Source organism: Lates calcarifer, linkage group LG24 (genome assembly GCF_001640805.2).
Source record: "Lates calcarifer isolate ASB-BC8 linkage group LG24, TLL_Latcal_v3, whole genome shotgun sequence".
Lineage (NCBI taxonomy): Eukaryota > Metazoa > Chordata > Actinopteri > Centropomidae > Lates > Lates calcarifer.
In genome coordinates, this window is record NC_066856.1 from 14,992,640 (window position 1) to 15,011,332 (window position 18,693).

Sequence of the window (18,693 nt, forward strand, 5' to 3'; positions counted from 1 at the left end):
TGTGTGGCATGTAAAAACAGCTCATAGTAAGAAACAGCATGGTCCTGTTGGTCATGGGAATCAGTTTTTCACACTTTCTGCTGACATGCCTTAATTCATGAACATCTGTTGGGCGTCAAGTATCATGAGTTTCCAGATCACGTTTTCTCATCTTGATGGATTTGATGAGCTTAATGTGTTAAAAGTGGAGCATAGAGGACTTCTTGTACATGAAGCTATAGAGAATGTGGTGTGGACAATACAAAGCGGGTTTGCATCGTGTGTGTATATAGTTTTTGTTCTTGTGTTGATTTAAGTTGGCGGAAGGAAACACAGAAATATTATTAAACATATTATTATCAGCAAAATGTACTTAAAAGTATTAGAAGTGAAAGTAGAGGTTCTGCAGAACATAGTTCCTGTGACTGATGTATCATCATATATCACATTATTAGATTGTTAATACTGACGCATCAGTAGGAAAGCAGCATTTTACATTTGTAGATGGTCACGATGGATCTACTTTTAACTACATTATGTACAGTCAGTTAGTTTAGCCCAGTTCCTCCCAGCCCTCCAGAGGGTCACCAGATAAATCTAAAAGGTTATGAGATGATTAATGGAGGAGGAAAGAAGGAAATAACAAAGTCCTGCCACACAAATTTGTATTCACTGCATTCAGGGTCACAAGCCAGTTTTTTTTTTTTAACCAATGGTTTAATTTTGAAAAATGTGTTGGATTTTATCAGCTTATATTTTTTTGTTTAAAATTAACATTAACATAAAAATAAACTAGTAACTACAGCAGTCAAATAAATGAAGAGGGGTAAGTGAAAATTTAGAGCTATAATAGAGATGTAATAGAGCTATACAGTTGCATATTGTAAAATGGAGTATTTTATCTAGGTTCAGTTCTTGAATATATGTACTGTATTTAATTACAATCTACTGCTGCAATTGCAATTGAGTTTGACACAAAAGCAGGAGCTGCAGGTGGGAGGAGAGTAATTATATCCCATCACGTACCTCACGTATTTCTGTGGCTCCCTGCATGAAAACCTAATAAATGACTGATATGTTGGGTGTCCTGAGAACCACTTGAGGGAGCATCAGATGACTTGTGGGCCCTGAGTTTTGCCACAGGAAGGGTTCACCGCAGGGTGGGAGACACCTTCGCAGTAGCCATAGCAACATTTACTCTGCCGTGAGGTGTCTGCAACACAGCCCTGTTAGCTGGAGTATCGCTCCAGACGATCCTTATCACAACATCCCACCGGCAGGGCAAGGCGCAGCAGGGCACCGCGTCCTGCTGCAAGAAAACAGATCTCTTATCACCCACATGATCCCTGTCACACCACAGCACGGAAAAAGAGTAACTGATCAAAGCACATGGCTATTGTTTCCAATTTAAAGCTTATTTTCAAGAATGCATGCATGAGGGTGCTCGTCATATGATGCCCTGAGTGTGTTGTATTCACAGCACCACAACTCCCTCTAGTGTTGATTTAAGCGAAAGGCAAACACACACTATAAATCCTGCATACTAATTCAAAGCAGGTTTTGACTGAGTTCTATGTTCATACTCGAGATGTGTCAAAAAATTAGTCCTTCATGATGAAACAGTCCCAGAAACACCTCAGAAGTTTGATGTTTGTTTCTTTTTATTTATTTGTTGTGTTGTTTTATGTTGCAGCCAGAGGCCCCTGCTGCCTCATCACTACATGGGACCCCACGCTCAGAAGAAGAGGATGACGGGGACCTGAACAAAGCCTTGGGCGTCCAGCGCTTCCAGCAGATCCTCAGCCCTGCTGCTGTCGTACCTGATGAGCAGCACCACAACTACCATGAGGAGGACATCGAATGTAAGCACACAAACGCATCATAGTTGTTTGCGTTTCAATTTCCCACAGTCAGCCATGATAGCATCTGTGGCAATATTTCTGCTCTGTCTGCTACACAGACCACCGTCACTCCTCTCATCATATTCACCGACCTCTGTCCAAACTGCCCCCCGAGGGGCGCAGGAAGAAGAGCAGCAAGAAAAGGAAGAAGGACAAAGATCATAAAAGCAGCCATGTTCCCAGCAGTGGCCCCATAGAGGAAGGAGAGGATGAAGACGAAGAAGAAGAGGAGGGGACAGAGACGACCTCAGCTCCATCTGACTCAGAGAAAACCAAAGATGTGGAGGTAATCGTTTGACTTCATGTTAGTCTTGTTATTTTGACAGTACAGATGTATTGCACGGTATTCTTTTTCAGCTTATATTGTGGATTTTCACTTGTTTATATAAAAACTAGGGCTGCAACTAGCAATTGTTTTGATTAATTTACCCTCTGATATGCATTAGTGGTCAGGCTCTAGTCTTGCCTGCTTTTATATCTTGGTTTTATGTCCAGAGAAAATGAGAATGCCTATTAATGTGGGTGTTGAGAGGTTCAAAGCTGCTGTTTATGTCTGCGGCGATTTGCATTAAGATGTGGGTGAATGAGCATTCAGGAATGTGCGGCAGCACAAATGGCTACAGTCCATGTTCTGATACCCAACCCACTCACTCACTGTTGTAGGATTACCATATTTTCCTCTATGAATATTTCAGTATAGTCTTAATCATTCATCAGTGGGTTTCATGTTTGGCTGTTATTATTATTCTTCACAGAACAGGACCAGATTTAACCTGATCAGTGTGTAAATAAATAGTATGCACTCTACAGAATTTGTAGAGCATGTTTGAGATAAGCAACTTTTCATTTAACTGTTCTACTGTTATACTTCTGTTACAAATCTCATAACCTAAAATGTCTCTTTGTGTTAAAAATATGTAAATCACATGACAAGACAACTTGATAAGGAAGTGAGTAGCATTATGAGCCAACACAACTTCACCCCTTCAACTTTGTTATTTTTATCCTGAAGGAATATGTAATACATTATATAAAAGTGGAAGATTAAGACCAGCCCTAAAAATAAAGTATAGTTAGGTAATAGAAAGATAAGTGTTCAGTCTGTCAGTGGCCACAGGGTTGACATGGTGTCCACTATTTATTATTTTTAATGTGAAATTAAATTAACTTTTTTACAATCAAATTCCCTCCATTTCTGTGGAATTTGTGGATGTGTGTTGTGTTACTTAGTAAATTTTGTTCTAATTCCCATTTTACTGATGTATACAGAACTGGACTCTATGGGTCTATTAAGAGACTCTAGATCGATAGATACTCCTAAATTCTCTTCTTTAGATTGATGTTCACATGGCTGTTAGGCATTTGTTTGTCCACTGTTTGGATCTGATATCAGAAGTTCTTCATTTAACTTGTTCTCTCACACAGTTCTTTCTTTCGGATGAAGACCAAGTGGCCAAGCGCGGCAAAGAGAGTCCTCACCCGGCCCGAGCGCTCGACATTGTACCACAGTCTGGCCTCGGAACAGATAGTGAAAATGCATCTTCCACAGAGTGAGTCCAGTATAGTTCTTGGAATAAATAAGAAACAAATGAGGCCTGAGACACTCTAGGTTTCTATTCATGCCTCACCTGCTGCAATGATTGCGTAATGCATGTTTTTGCAATGTTGCTGAAATGTTGCTGCTCTGATTGGGTCGCTTCACTCGAGCACATGTCTAATTGGCCAGCGAGGTACACACTGTACGTTACCATGTCTCTGGCATCCAGTGGCCCTGCTGGGCTCGATCTGATGGACCAGAGTAATCCTCTCCACAGAGACCCATATATCACCTGTCGCTCTAGAGGACACAACACACCTCAGCTGCCCCAGGCTCCACCTGTGACATTTACTTTTCCTCTTGATGAGGGTTTAATCTGAGCTAGGATAAAGCTGCATTTACACGCTTTTCTCATTTTCAGTCTATCAGAGAGCGGTGCAGTCACAGGGGATTTGTATCTAGGAAAGGAGGAAAGTTGAGGGGAAAAAGTATTTTTTTGGAAGAGAATTGATACTGAAAGGAAGGTGAGTTCATTATGTTTGTTTTAAAGAGTTTTGGAGGATTTGTCTGAGTACTTTTTTACATTTTTTGAGTATCTAAATCTCAAAAGCAATGTGTTTTAAGCTGTGAGATGCAAGTATATTATAGAAGGAGCAGCAGTGGAACGGTCTAATGCCTGAATCAGAAGATGGTAATCGAGCAATCAGTGCAACTAAAGTGCAGAGGAACTATTCCTGTGATATTCAAATGGTAATGTGTTAGAGAGAGAAAGAAAGTCACTACAAAAAAGAGCAGTAAAAGGTGAGTTTTTAAGGCATGTTTTACTTTGTGAAAAGTCATCTATAACTTTATGTTTTTTATAAGTTATGTTTGGTGAAAATAGTTAATCATCGAAAGAAAAATAACAAAAACAAATTCTGCGCTACAGCTTTGTCATGTTTCTCTGTTTTTATCCAGTAAGCCGATCTCATCCGAGACTTCGAGCCCCTCTCCCCAGACAGCGCCACCTGAACACATACCGCTGGCCCGGGTGTCATCTGCCAGCCGCAGCTACGACCTGCAGGAGCGTCGACGTACAGGCAACATGACGGGTGCAGAGCAGGCCAAGTACCAGCGTATCCCCACTGATGAGAGCGAGGCTCAGACGCTGGCCTCCGCTGACCTGGACGGCATCAAGAGTGAGTATAGACAAAATGTCACTTTGCAGACTTTTGTGAAGAAATATTTTTATGTGAAATTTATTGTGAGTTTAAGTTTTTATTTGTTGTCACCTTTATTCCAGAAGGAAGTAATGTTCATTTTCTAACCCTTTGTGTTTATTTAAACCTTCTATAATCAATATTTTTATAAATACCTTTATTAATAATAGATCACATGACTACTTGAATGTTAAAGAGGTTACTTTTAGTAACAAACCCACAGCGAATCATCACCAACTCTGCAGTTCCCCTCAGCTCTACATGACATTTTAGTGTCTTTCAGCTCATGGTTTTATCGCCCACAACTTTAATGTACTGCTGCTAAAAACACATAGCATGCTAGCTACTAGCAGCCAAAATGTGGTTGTAGTTTGTCACTTTGTGATGGCGTTTTGCGTATCTTATAATTTTCAGTCCCTCGTTTTTTATCTCTTCACTACCTATGTGTTGTTGTCGTGTCTTGGCTTTTTTGATGCCTGGATTCCTCCAGAAACATCAGTGTGAGGGACAGGGGCCACCTCAAGACCCCTTCTACATTGCCGTCTGCTCCCCGCTGCCCTGTGACTTTCCCGGGCCCCCAGCCCAGCGTGGGGTTACGTTCGGGGACGGGGAGATTTACGTCAGGGAGCTGACCCCTCAGCAGAGAGCAGCAGCTTATCAGAGAGTGTGGCAGACATTGCCCGCGTTATTAAATTAGCCGTTCCCGCTGTCAGCTGAGGCCCCTGGACTCAGGCCCAAGCCATCATGGTAGTTGATTGCAAAACCTGGATCTAGTTCAAAACCTTTAATTATTAGTGGAGTGAAACAAGGGGAAGAGTTAAGTAGACTCAGAGGCAAAATAAAGAAGCTGTGGATTGAGGTATTGGCTTGATATTGTCCAGATATTTGGTCATTATGGGGCTTAGTGACAAAGAGTCGAGCCTCCCTGCAGGTTCATCACCAGTTATTCTCTGTCTTCTTTTATCTCCTTCCCGCCACCGTAAATCATCCTGGGAAAGTCTCTGTCTCTGGCTGCTGCTCAACAACAGGAATTATTAGATCGCTGCTCCTCCCCTTTCGTTCGACCTGAGCAAATTTACACCTCTGCTCACTGATGCATTCTGATGGGTTCAGACACCGGTCAAGAAATTGCAACTTTTTTTCAGATTTGCCAAAATTTAAGCGCAAGTCACACACTCGAGGGGGTCACGTAGTCAGGATGCCGTGCCAGCACTAACCCAACGCCCACCACATACCCTCCTCTTTCCGTCAGGAGCTACATGCCAGTCAGGCCCCATGTTACTCCAGAGTCTGCCCCAAACTTCACTCACACACCAGTGAACACATCATGGAGCAGCTTGATAATGGACCTTCTCAGTAGGAGTTGAAGAGACTGTGCAAGTAAAGCTAGAACACAGAGAGAGTTAAAACATTGATGAGGACCCTTAAAAGCTTCACTGTTTGTTACATAGGATTTACAAGTGATGTTGAAGGTAAGACGGTATTGATGAAGGGATTTTCTCCTACTCTTTGCTACTAGGCTTTTGCATCCTTCTGATAAATATGTGTATTTGCAGCAAACATTCTTTCAGTTTTAAGGATCAGAGTGCCAGCAGGTGGATCAATCTTTGAACTTACAACACCTGACAGCACAATTTCTACTCACAGTGTTGTATCTGTGCCATCCAGTGTCTCTCGCCATATCCTTTTCAATGTCTGGTATGCTGCCAACATGAGTAACCCTACTCCCTACTGTGACTTGGTGGGCTGAGATTTTAACTTCTGGTGAAAGGTCAAAGTGTTGCAGGCTGAGTTCTGCAGAAGCAAACTGTAAAGTATATTCTTCAACACATCTCACTCCTCTGCTCTTCTCCTCTCTGCTCGACCAGGTCATCGTTTTGAAGATGTCCCTGGCGTGCGCAGACACCTGGTCAGAAAGAGCACCAAGGGACAAGTGGTGCACACTGGGAAAGACCACAAAGAGCCGACCACTCGCACCCGCAAGCAGGACCGAACCCCACATGAGGTGAAACATTACGCACTCTCTAGCATTGAGAAGAGACATGCAGTACTTAACGTCAGCTAATGCAGACCTCGGTTGGTTTTTGTTCCAGATATAGCCTTTTTTAAGCCTCATCATCTCAGCCTTAATGGACATACAGGACAGGGATTAAAAATATTAATTGTGGTAACATTAAAGGAGCAATCTGTGACTCCATTGTAAAATGCCACCAATTCTACGCCAAGATTAATTGTTTAGTCTAATAAATATCAGAAAATATTTATTTTTTAAAGTTTCACAGTTTTCTAGAGCCAAAGGTTGGCTCATTAAAATGTTCTTTGTGACCCATGTATCCTGATACTGCTAATGATTTCAGAATTATGTGTGGAAAATGCAAGATAAAATCATTTTTTATTTAATCAGGAAGACAAACGTTAACACTGTCATTCATATGGTCAGAAAAATGACTGCCTTTAAATATAGTTACGGTGTGTCAAAGCAGATTTTTGTTTAAATGCCTCAAATATGACCATCATAACAAATCCTGGGAAGTGTTTTAGTGTGTCAAATTTAGTGCAGCCCTCTCTCTTTTGTGGATGGGACAGGGAGGGAAGGAGACAATTAAAAATGAATGAATGAGTTCTTTCCTTTCACACACGGAAAGGAAAAACGAGGGGACAGAGGAGCATAGGTAACTAGACACTGGGAGCTCCTGAGAGAGGGAGAGCTATGTTTTATTAACACACACACACACATTCACATACAGCGCTCTGAGCCCCCAGCAGCCGGGGGAAACAACAGGTCCCTGTCAGGTGTGCGTGTGTTTGATGTGGAAGAATTACCTACGAGTATGTGTGTAAGAGTGAGGGTCCCGTCCCGTGCTGCTGTCGATCGTGTCAGTGTCTGAGCCCTCTCCTGCACCTCCTCGCTCCTCCAGTCGTTACCGGTGGTTGTGTACCGCTCGGCCTCGCGGCTAGAAGGCGTCCTGCTGGACATGGACTCCGGTCAAATGGCTCGGTACCAGAAGGTGAGGCTGGGTGACCGGCCAGAGGCAGGTTTGACTCGTGTGAGCGTGATTTCACAGGCATGCAGCAGGTGTAGAGCGGCACATGACTGAATGAATGCAAATTAGGGGATTTTCCAGCCTGGTTTTTTGGACTCTAACTTCACACAAGACTTTGACTGACCTGCATGGTGTTCAGTTAATAACCTGTTAGAGGGTTTTTGATGCTGAGAGCTGAGAGATGCACAGCAGGTTATAATTTTTAAGAATCAAAGTTTTAAGACATCATTGGCTGTTTTTCTGTATTCTTAACTGTACTCTCAACTTTTTTACGGGTAATAACAAACATTTTTTGCTTTTATGTTGAGTGAATTGAAAAAAATCACTTGGTATCCCGGTAAGCATGATCCTCCACTGAAGTCATCGCTGCTAAACCAAGTTATGAGGGTATCAACTGGTGAAATACAAAGTGCTTTGGCTGTGAAGTTGAATATTTGGCACATGCTGAACATGCATGTCGTGTGGTGTGAACAGTATGGATGTTCTCAGCCGTAACTCACCTACACCTGCCCGTGTTCCTGTATGTTTCCAGGTGTTTGTGGAGCTGAACGAGCTGACCATGGACAAGAACCAAGAGATGCAGTGGAAGGAAACAGCTCGCTGGATCAAGTTTGAAGAGGATGTGGAGGAGGAGACGGACCGCTGGGGGAAACCTCACGTGGCTTCTCTGTCTTTCCGCAGTTTGCTGGAGCTCAGAAAGACCATCTCACACGGTAAGAGAGAGAAACCAGGTCAACTGTGCACACATCATTTTTAAAGCCAGAAAAGTCAGTGATCCAGTTTGAGCTCAGCATGTGTGTGTGTGCCGGACTGCAGGTGCGGTGCTGCTGGACCTGGACCAGAAGACCCTGCCTGGCATCGCCCACCAGGTGGTGGAGCAGATGATCATCTCTGACCAGATCAAAGCTGAGGACCGAGCCAATGTCCTGAGGGCCCTGCTGCTTAAACACAGGTGACTTGCACCATCAGTGTGGAGCTGAAACGAGCCGTCGATTAGTCCGTCAACAGAAAGATAATCGGAACGTGAGCCAGATGTCTCAACACCTGGAAAAGAAGTCTAGGGTCATTGTTACTGATCAAAACCTCTAAACAGATACTCCTATTTATAAAATAATGTTTATTTTGCTTTTTTCTTGTGAATCATTGGACATTTTCACTTCTCCAGGCCTCTGAAATTCCTTTAGATGAAATAATCTGAGAAGGAAAAAGCACTTGAATGTCAGATTTTTCCAGTCCCTGGAAAGTCCCTGGAAAAATCTGACATTCTTGCCTCTCCGAGCGTGGTGGAGCGTGGTGGAGCAAAGCTAGTACTAGTTCATATGATTGATTATTGCAGGTTAAATGTTAAACAGCTGTTAAACTGTCTTTTCTCCTCCCGCTGCACACTTCCTGCTACTAGGTGGCTTCATGCTTTGTCACTGCCTCTCTTCCTCCTGCTCAACCTCACTCTGCCTCTCCCTGCCTCCCCTAGTCACCCGAGCGATGAGAAAGAGCACAGCAGCCCTTTCCCCAGGAACATCTCCGCGGCCAGCCTCGGCAGTCTGATAACACACCACCACAATGCCAACCACACCCATCAGCCAGAGCCGTCTGTCACCGACCCGCTCATGGGCACCGTCCACGCCCCGGGGGAAACGGACACACGCATTGACATGGAGAAGAACGAGGTGCAGGTAAGTCTTGTGCTCAAGAGTTTCTAAAAAAAAAACAAAAACGCACATTTACAAGTACTTTTTATCCTGACTTCACTTCCTATGTTGATCATTTTTAGCAAAAGGAGCCGACCTTGGTGCCCGGTATGCATCGGTCCAAGTCCAAACATGAGCTGAAGCTGCTGGAGAAGATTCCTGAGAATGCAGAGGCCACAGTTGTTCTTGTGGGTGAGTTGCTAATGCCTCAAGACACCTACTTAAAAGACAAACTATGATTTAAATCGCACCTGAACGCCTTCAAATCCCTTGTATTCCTTCATCTTTCACCGACTGTGATTGCAACAACTGTCTTCCAGGCAGTGTGGACTTCCTGGAGCAGCCCACCATGGCGTTTGTGCGGCTGCAGGAGGCGGTGGAGCTGGAGTCCGTCCTGGAGGTCCCTGTGCCTGTGAGGTTCCTTTTTGTTCTGCTGGGACCCCCCACCACCAGCATGGACTACCACCAGATCGGACGCTCCATCTCCACGCTAATGTCTGACAAGGTGAAGAAGGAATGCACATCGAATCTGTTTTAATTTATTATTTAAAAACAATCCCAGTAAAATGGATGGTTGCCAGGCAGCAGGCCTGAATGTAAGAGACAAGAGAATAGAAGAGAACATTTCCTCCTGTGTGTTGCTTATATTTGTGGCTGAATTTCCATCCAGCAATTCCACGAGGCAGCCTACCTGGCGGACGACAGGCAGGACCTGCTGAACGCCATCAACAGCTTCCTGGACTGCAGCATCGTGCTGCCGCCGTCGGAGATGGGAGGCGACGAGCTGCTGCGCTCTGTGGCTCGCTTCCAGAGGGAGATGCTGCGTAAGAGGGAGGAGCAGGAGGTCAAACTGTTGGCCAAAGAGCCTAAAAGCCTTGAAGACAAGGGTAAGCATCTCCTCATTTAATTTTTGTTACATGACTTTATGTTGTTTAATTAATAATCTCCTCTTTCCCGTCACCCAGAGGCCCTCCTCACACCTTTGAAAAAGTCAGACGACCCTTTAGAGCGCACAGGACGCCCCTTCGGCGGGCTGATACGAGACGTGCGGCGACGTTACCCAAAGTACATCAGCGACTTCAAGGACGCCCTGAACAGTCAGTGCATGGCTGCTGTCATCTTCATCTACTTTGCTGCCCTCTCTCCTGCCATAACATTCGGAGGCCTGCTGGGTGAGTCGCACACGGGAAGTTAAACCACTGTGTAAACCTTAAGTATATTGTCTCATGTGTCAAATCCCTTTCATGTTTTTGTAATGATGGTTCAGATTACAGTCTTTTGATGAACCTTTAAGCCCTAGTAATGAGCTGTGTGTGTCCGCTGTTAGGCGAGAAGACGGACGGGCTGATTGGTGTTTCTGAGCTGATTGTGTCGACGGCGGTGCAGGGTGTGATCTTCTGCTTGCTCGGAGCTCAGCCGCTGCTGGTTGTGGGCTTCTCCGGACCTCTGCTAGTTTTTGAAGAAGCCTTTTACAGTGTAAGTTGATAAATAGTAATGTTCTTTTAAAGCCTCTGAAAACTTGGTTACAACTGATGGTTATTTTTCTTAAACAGGAAAAATATTCTCATCACTATATGCTAAATACGGTTAGCTTAGCTTAGCATTAAGACTGGGAGAAAACTCAAATAATGCATAAGTAATGTTCAATGATTGTGTTTTTCCAGTTCTGCAAAGCGAATGATATCGAGTACCTAACAGGTCGCGTCTGGATCGGGTTCTGGCTCATCATCATCGTGATCGTCACAGTGGCGTTCGAAGGCAGCTTCCTGGTCCGCTTCGTCTCCCGCTTCACCCAAGAGATCTTCTCCTTTCTCATCTCCCTCATCTTCATCTGCGAGACCTTCATCAAGCTTGGCAGGGTACACCTTGAGACTTGAAATAACAACTTCTGATTACCAAAACTTTTTGTTGGCACGCTGGGGGCTTACGTCGCTGACACTGAACCGAACATACTGATCTTTGGACGATATTCAAAACTCGGGGTCGAAATGAGTGTGTTTTTCTAACAAGTGCACCTGAAATCTTCTGTGATTGATTGGCCTTGAAAGTTAAATGGATTGAGAGTTGAACTATTATCCACGCTCATGGCTTTGGAAGGCGGAGCTATTTTTAAAATATTATGGCACAGATTTGAAAGCTGATTGGCTACAGGCTGATTTTATTTTCCAGAAAGTGTGGGTGTGGTACTTAAAAGTGTTAATTTTCCTTCACACACATAGGTAACATATTTTAAAATATTGTGCATTAATTTGAACTCTCTGTGTCATCGGGCAGATTTTCAAGGAGCACCCACTGAAACGCTGCTCCCTTGACAACAGCACAGAGGGCAGCATCTCAACAGAAAATGTCACCCTCGTGCTGAGCAACAGCTCCCTGCCTGTGACGGTCCAAGGCGAGCCCAACACAGCGCTGCTCTCTCTGGTCCTCATGGCCGGAACGTTTTTCATCGCCTTCTACCTGCGCAAGTTCAAGAACAGTGCCTTCTTCCCTGGAAGGGTAAGAAGCTAAAATCACCTTAAAGATAAAGATACATGTATGTTTTTACAATCAGTGCCGTCATGTGTGGTTCAGATTTTTTAATCATTCTGACGTTGTTTGATATAAACTACTTCTGCTCAAACTGTGCCATCTTGTGGTTAGTTTCGCAGGATTATTGGAGATTTTGGGGTGCCAATTGCCATCCTCATCATGGTCCTGGTGGATTACAGCATAGAGGACACGTACACCCAAGTAAGACTCAAATACCACCACTGAGTCTTTATACATACCTTTGATTTTGAGTTTGCTGTAGAGGCAATGATTCAGAATACAGACGTTTATTAGTTGTGTCGTCATCCTCTGTCCAGAAACTGAGTGTTCCCAGAGGTTTCTCCGTGACGAGTCCCGACAAACGCGGCTGGATCATCAACCCTCTGGGTACGTACGGTGAATTCCCCATCTGGATGATGTTCGCCTGCTGTTTGCCCGCTCTGCTGGTTTTCATCCTCATCTTCATGGAGACGCAGATCACCACGTGAGTGGCCCTGTAGGGATCTCATCAGAACAACACATTAAGTCATAAACTTAAAAATCACATGCCACAAAAATTAATGTGGGTTGTGTTGATTCATGCTGAACCAAACCTGACTTTACAACCATAAACTGAATGTAACGGGACTTTAAAGTTGGACTTTTAGTTTTCTTCCACATGATAATGTCTGGATTTAGAGCAAAGTCACACAATTTCTCAACATTTGTCTATATCATGGAAAACAGGGGTTTTAAAGAAGGCATTACTAGAAATTTAATCAATAGAAATCAGTAAACATTTAATAATTTTAGAAAATAAAATAAACCAGAATTGGCTACACAGATGTCTCTGAACACCTCAGCAAATTCAACCTAACTGGTCAAAGGATTGTGTGTGATGATCTACTTATCAAAGAAAACACACTTGTGGCTGACTGTTGTTTACGTCTGTGCCCCCCCCACCCTTGACTTCCTGCAGCCTGATAGTGAGTAAGAAGGAGCGGATGCTGGTGAAGGGTTCTGGTTTCCATCTGGACCTGCTGCTGATCGTGGTGCTGGGCGGCACCTCGGCTCTGTTTGGCCTGCCGTGGATGGCCGCCGCAACCGTCCGCTCAGTGACCCATGTCAACGCCCTCACTGTCATGAGCAAGGCTGTTGCCCCCGGAGACAAGCCTCGCATCCAGGAAGTGAAGGAGCAGAGGGTCACTGGGCTCCTGGTCGCCATCATGGTTGGTGAGTGACAGACGCTGAAATCACATCACTGCTCTTTCCTTTATCACCTGTGTCCTGCATTTTAGATTAACTTTGTTTCCCCCTCTGCTCTCCTCTCTGCAGGCCTGTCCATTGTAATCGGCGACCTGCTGCGTCAGATCCCCCTGGCTGTGCTGTTTGGCATCTTCCTCTACATGGGTGTGATGTCTCTCAACGGCATCCAGCTCACAGAGCGGATGATGCTGCTGCTCATGCCACCAAAGTATCACCCTGACCACACCTACGTACGCAAGGTGAGACGTAACAAAGATTTTTAGATGTGTGAAATAATAAAATAGTCAAATAACTGAATGTTGATAAAATCACACACAATTCATTGTGTATTTGTTCCTTTTCCCTAGATAAATTATGAGATATTACAGGATTACAATTGCTCTTTTCTGGCAACAACAACCATTTGTACGATTTTTTAAATTATTTTTTGCTCTATCAATAAAGTGTTTAATGGTTTAGTTGATAAAATGTTGTGAAAAAGTTTATTAAATGCCCACCACAACTTCCTAGAGCCCAAAGTAATGTCTTCAAATTGTGAGATAGAGAAATAGCGGGTCCTCAGATATGAGAATCCTTGAACCAGTGAATGTTTTTGCTTGATAAATGATTTAAATGATAAACCAAAGATGAATCGTTTCAGACTCTAGAAAGAGTCTTAAAAGGACACAAATGTTCAGAGAAGATTCAACAGGGTGAAATGGTCTCACTTTAATGCTTATGTTAGTTTTTTTTAAAGTGATCTCTTGTTTCCTGCAGGTCCGTACACTGCGCATGCATCTGTTCACCTGCATCCAGCTGGTGTGTTTGGCGGTTCTCTGGGCTGTCATGTCGACACAGGCGTCTCTGGCCTTCCCCTTCGTCCTCATACTCACAATTCCTGTCAAGATGTGTGTGCTGCGCCGCATCTTCACTGCCAGAGAGATGGCATGTGTAAGTTAACCACAAAAATATACTACCTTATACAGCTGGGTTACTGTGGTTAGACAAGAGAACAGCATTATAACATATCTGTGTGCTTTTTCCAGTTGGATGCGGACGATGCGGAGCCAAAGTTTGACGAGCGCGAGTGTCACGATGAGTACTCTGAGATGCACATGCCTGTGTAACCCACAACAAGCCTTTGTATTACCACTTAACTCCTCTTAGTGGACACCAAAAATCTAGTCAATCACAACCACTGACATCTGGGATGCAGCGATGGAGTCCCTCCAACTTGAAACACTCACAAAAAAATTTTAATGCCACATCACTGTGCACCACTGCCCCTCTTCACCATCAGAACATGAACGCACAGTACGTCAGAGGTGGGGTTGGTTGTTACTTGGGTCAAACTTTTCACTATTTATGTAGCTTTTTATTAGATTGTTGGAGGCTTTTCTGGTGGTTAACAGCACTTTGTGGCACAAACAATGAAATCCTACTGAGGAGGTCAAACTGTCGTTAGCGTGCGTTCACTCATAATATACTTTTTAAAACATATATTTCAGGGGACAAGAGATTCCAAATCAAATGATGTGATCTCAAGCTCAAAATTAAATGCGATAACCGTAGATAGATTTGCAAGACTGATTCATTTTTAGCCCTGAAAGGTTGCTCTGATTCACATTGAATATGTGGAGGATATATGGGATACATTCCTTTATATTGTCATGCGTATAGTTATTGCTTCTCTAGTTTGTTGCTTTTTTCATGTTTTAAGCTCACTAAGCGCCTTATGAAGGAAACAAGAAGGTATACTGAGAGGTATTTTTTTCCTCATTCTGTCTTATTTTAGACAGCCGATCACTTTACCCGCCGCCTGAAGCTCGTAGCACTTTTTAAAAACACCAAATCTGAACAATGACTGTATTTTATGTAATCATTTTATCTCCTTAGCGTCCTCTTAAATCCCCTAAATATCAGTGTTGCTTTAGTTTGCTTCTTAAATGACTACATTTGACTGATTTTTAGCCTGTCTTTCCTTAACTATGTATTTTTTATTTGTACTCAAATGCAGCAGTTTATACAACAGCTGGGCTTTAATGTCAACTTCTGTACCTGTAGTCGATTAGGATCACCAGCAGAGGGAGATCTTTCAGAACTGTGATGACGATGTACCAAAAAAAAAAAAAACCCCAATATATGAAATTTCTTATTACACTAATGCCATGACATCATGTTTCTCATCGTGACACATTTTTGCAGTAGTAGGGTAACACAGTGGCATAATAAATACACTCTAAATGTCTCCACACATGTTTAGGGCACTAATGTACTGATGTAGAGTTTGTTTTGAGGTCTCACTTGGTGTGGTTGGTTAATGGGAATCGCTGTAACTTATTGGTTTCTTTTTCCAAGTGCCAAATTGTGTCTCGTGTAAATAGTTTTGTGGTCAGAACAATAAGCTGCAGTTCAGTCATCTCAGTTTTTTGTAGTATAACATTCCTTGGCTCATCACAGTTTTTCTGTTTTTCTTTTGGGCATCGGCTAATTGTTTAAATACTTTGTTCACACTCGTGAACTTGGTTGACCAAATTTCCACACAAGCTGTGTAGACAATCTCAATATTCATGCATTACTGAGAGGGAAGGCTTTAAAAAAAAAAAAAAAAAAAAAAAAAAATATATATATATATATATATATATATATATATATATATATATATATATATATATATATAGTTTTTTATTCTTTTATGTCATGTTGTATCAGTGTGACATGGATTGGTTAAAAGTAACTTAAATTTTCGGGCCTCTGTTACTCTCTAGTTTGTATTTCAGACACTACTTTTCCCTCTGAACTGTCCCATCTCAGCTTGACTCTGTGGTCTTGTGCCTGTTTGGTGTCACAAAGTTGCACAAAATCTCAAGTGCCTGTGGGACCAGGAAGTGATCAGCTACAAGTGTCTGTTGCATCTGTAAGGGCAACACACGTTACAATAGTTTGCACTTTGGAGACGCTCATAAATCAATCATCTCTCCATTATTTATCTGTTGCAATATGAGGCATTACTGCTGTTTTTGAAGATTTATTTGGAGTATGTCACGGAACCTTTTTTTTTTCTAATGTACACACACATTTGGCTGCATCATGGCCATGACAATGAAGGGGATATTTATGCGACGTAGGCAGTGAAGTACAATGTCAGTTTTATGTCTGCTTTTTGTGCCTGTGGATGGAGTGAAGGTCGTCTGTGTGCGTCAAAGTATTTGTCGTGAAATGCTGATATGATATGCTGATCCATTTCAGAAGCAATACAAAGTCTGAGAGGCTGTTGCTGATGTTCCCTTGTACATTAATGGTTCAAATATTGATGACAAATAAAAGTTATTTTCTATTTATCCTGGCTGTTCTGTTATGTTTGATAAATTCATACTCATGATAGGCTTTAAACAAACTTTAAAAGACTAAACATGAGAACATGTGAACACGCTAGTGGCTCTGAGGCTGCACAGGCTAAATGTTAATATGCTAGCTGACATATAGGTTCCAGTAAAAACAGGGCTGGATGTTCTGTCCTGGAAAACAGCACAGAGTGGGTGGTTCCTTGCACCATCACACCACCCCCCTCCCATTGTAACAGACACAGGGGAAAAGATGGCTGCTCTGTTGCTGCTGCTGTTGAGCGTTGGAGCTTTGTTTATCTCCTCTAATTCACAGGAAAGTTACAACAGCCTTCCTGAAACCTTCAGGAAAGGAGTGGATCTGGCTCTGGAGAGGCTCAACTCTCACACAGGAATCCAGCACCATTTTCTCTACTTCAGAAGTATCACAAAGTCCGACATTGAGGTATTGTACAGCATGTGTTCCTTTTCAGAGTCATTGTTTACCATTTGCTGTGCTGTTTTGGCTCATCACTTGAGGAGGGGTGGGGGGTGGGGGGGTTCCTGTGATTAACTGTGAGTAATATCCTCAGGAAAAAGCTTTAATCATCAAAGAATGAGGTGATTTTATCAGAGAAAGCTCCTCATGGGGATTTTTGTTAGTAGCTCAGATTTAACCCTCTTTCTCTCTCTCAGCCTGGGTTTGATGTGAGCTACATCTACCACCACTTCTACCTTAAAGCCACCAAGTGCCAGAAAGGAACAGTCGACTCCACATCGTGTCAGTTCAGAAACGACAGAGTAAGTTTTGCCTGATTTCGAGCGGCGTTACTGAACTAAAAAATGTCTGACTGTGAGGGAGACTGCCTGTTCTAACTTGTCCCTGCTTCTTTGTTTGTGTCCACTCGTGCAGCCGCTGATCGATTGTGCAGTCTGTTACAAAACATTTCAAGGAGAGATTGAAGCTGACCCCAAACCATACGTTCACTGTATCCACAAACCAGCTCTAACAGAGGTTAGTCTCATCTACTTTTGCCCTATTTCCACTCTCTTACATGATTTAACTCTCTTCTATTATAAATAACAAAACCTCACTGCAAGAATAAACATGTTTCTGACTATGTCTCTTATTTCTGATCAACAGGAGATGAAGGCCGACAGAGTCGAGCACTGTAACAGAATGGCTTACAGCAGTGGAGCTCCAACTCTACTGGCATCATTAGGAACTGAGTAACACTGTGTCTGAACATGTCTGTGAATCAGTTATTATCTATTGTGTTTCCTTTCAGGTCTTCTTTCTTTTTCAACATTTGTTTTACCTAAAAACTGTTAACTGCATTCTTGTTAATGTCATCCTCACTATTCTGTCTGTAATATGGTCTCTTTTTACATTTGACTGAGAATTGTGTGTCACATCTTCAACAACTTGTTGTTTACTTCGTTGTTAATCTGTTTGACTTGGTTACACAAAATAATAATAAAGTTTAACTCCTGAATTTGTTTGTGTCAGTATCACTCATGTTGCAGGGACCCAAGTCTTTTTACAGGGCATTATGGGGACTTAATTTATATTAATTTAAATCATTAAAAAATGTAAATGAAGACATGTTTTAAGGTTAGGTTTAGATTAAGGTTAACGGCAATAAGTAGTTATGGTTAAAGTCAGTCTCCAGGTAATGAATGTAAGTCAATGTTATGTCCCCTGAAGTCATTGGGCCAAGACTGTGTGTGTGTGTGTGTGTGTGTGTGTGTGTGTGTCAGCTAAATTCAAAGAAAAACGACATTTCCCTTAAGTGACCCACTTTCCTGAGAATGCAAAAACAAGAGAGCTGATGAAGCAAAACCAAGAGTTCATTCATCTACTTACTATCTCTGACCTTTATGTTCCTCCTGGGGCTAAAGACTTTTCACTGCATGTTGGGCTTGTTTCCAGGACTTAGATTACTAATCCAAGTATTCATTGTAATAATATTTAGGGATACGAATGTAATGCCGCTTCTGGCAAGCAGCCTTTTCTGCAGGAACTCCCCTCTGAGAGTGTGTTTTGTCAAGACAAGCTTTAATCTGTGTGTCCTGGGGTATTACGGGAAGTGGGGGATGTAAAGTAAACAGCCAGACCAGCCAGCCTCCTGATGGTCACTGTGTAGTTTCACTTGTTGTTTCTACGGCTATAATAGGGCATGTTTTGAATCTGGCTATTGATCTCTCACAGAGAGGAGGGAGTTCACTCGCTGAGCCAAGCTGCTGCCTTCACACACTCAGAGGAAGA

At 42.8% G+C, this 18,693-nt stretch overlaps 1 protein-coding gene across 4 annotated transcripts in view; it reads left to right on the forward strand.

Moving 5' to 3' along the window:
* Positions 1–16,442, forward strand: part of slc4a2b (solute carrier family 4 member 2b) — a 37,710-nt gene extending 21,268 nt beyond the window's left edge. For all 4 annotated transcript variants that reach the window (XM_051066828.1, XM_051066829.1, XM_018700732.2 and 1 more), the window contains 21 exons: positions 1,673–1,841; positions 1,940–2,166; positions 3,306–3,430; positions 4,375–4,595; positions 6,485–6,621; positions 8,193–8,373; positions 8,477–8,612; positions 9,132–9,333; positions 9,432–9,540; positions 9,669–9,853; positions 10,019–10,235; positions 10,314–10,520; positions 10,676–10,824; positions 11,013–11,207; positions 11,623–11,844; positions 11,989–12,078; positions 12,195–12,361; positions 12,836–13,089; positions 13,192–13,361; positions 13,879–14,052; positions 14,148–16,442. In XM_051066828.1, coding sequence (XP_050922785.1) covers positions 1,673–1,841; positions 1,940–2,166; positions 3,306–3,430; positions 4,375–4,595; positions 6,485–6,621; positions 8,193–8,373; positions 8,477–8,612; positions 9,132–9,333; positions 9,432–9,540; positions 9,669–9,853; positions 10,019–10,235; positions 10,314–10,520; positions 10,676–10,824; positions 11,013–11,207; positions 11,623–11,844; positions 11,989–12,078; positions 12,195–12,361; positions 12,836–13,089; positions 13,192–13,361; positions 13,879–14,052; positions 14,148–14,228 — 3,618 coding nt within the window. In that variant the 3' untranslated portion in view covers positions 14,229–16,442. The remainder of the gene's footprint in view (positions 1–1,672; positions 1,842–1,939; positions 2,167–3,305; positions 3,431–4,374; positions 4,596–6,484; positions 6,622–8,192; positions 8,374–8,476; positions 8,613–9,131; positions 9,334–9,431; positions 9,541–9,668; positions 9,854–10,018; positions 10,236–10,313; positions 10,521–10,675; positions 10,825–11,012; positions 11,208–11,622; positions 11,845–11,988; positions 12,079–12,194; positions 12,362–12,835; positions 13,090–13,191; positions 13,362–13,878; positions 14,053–14,147) is intronic.
* The last annotated feature ends 2,251 nt before the right edge of the window (positions 16,443–18,693 follow it).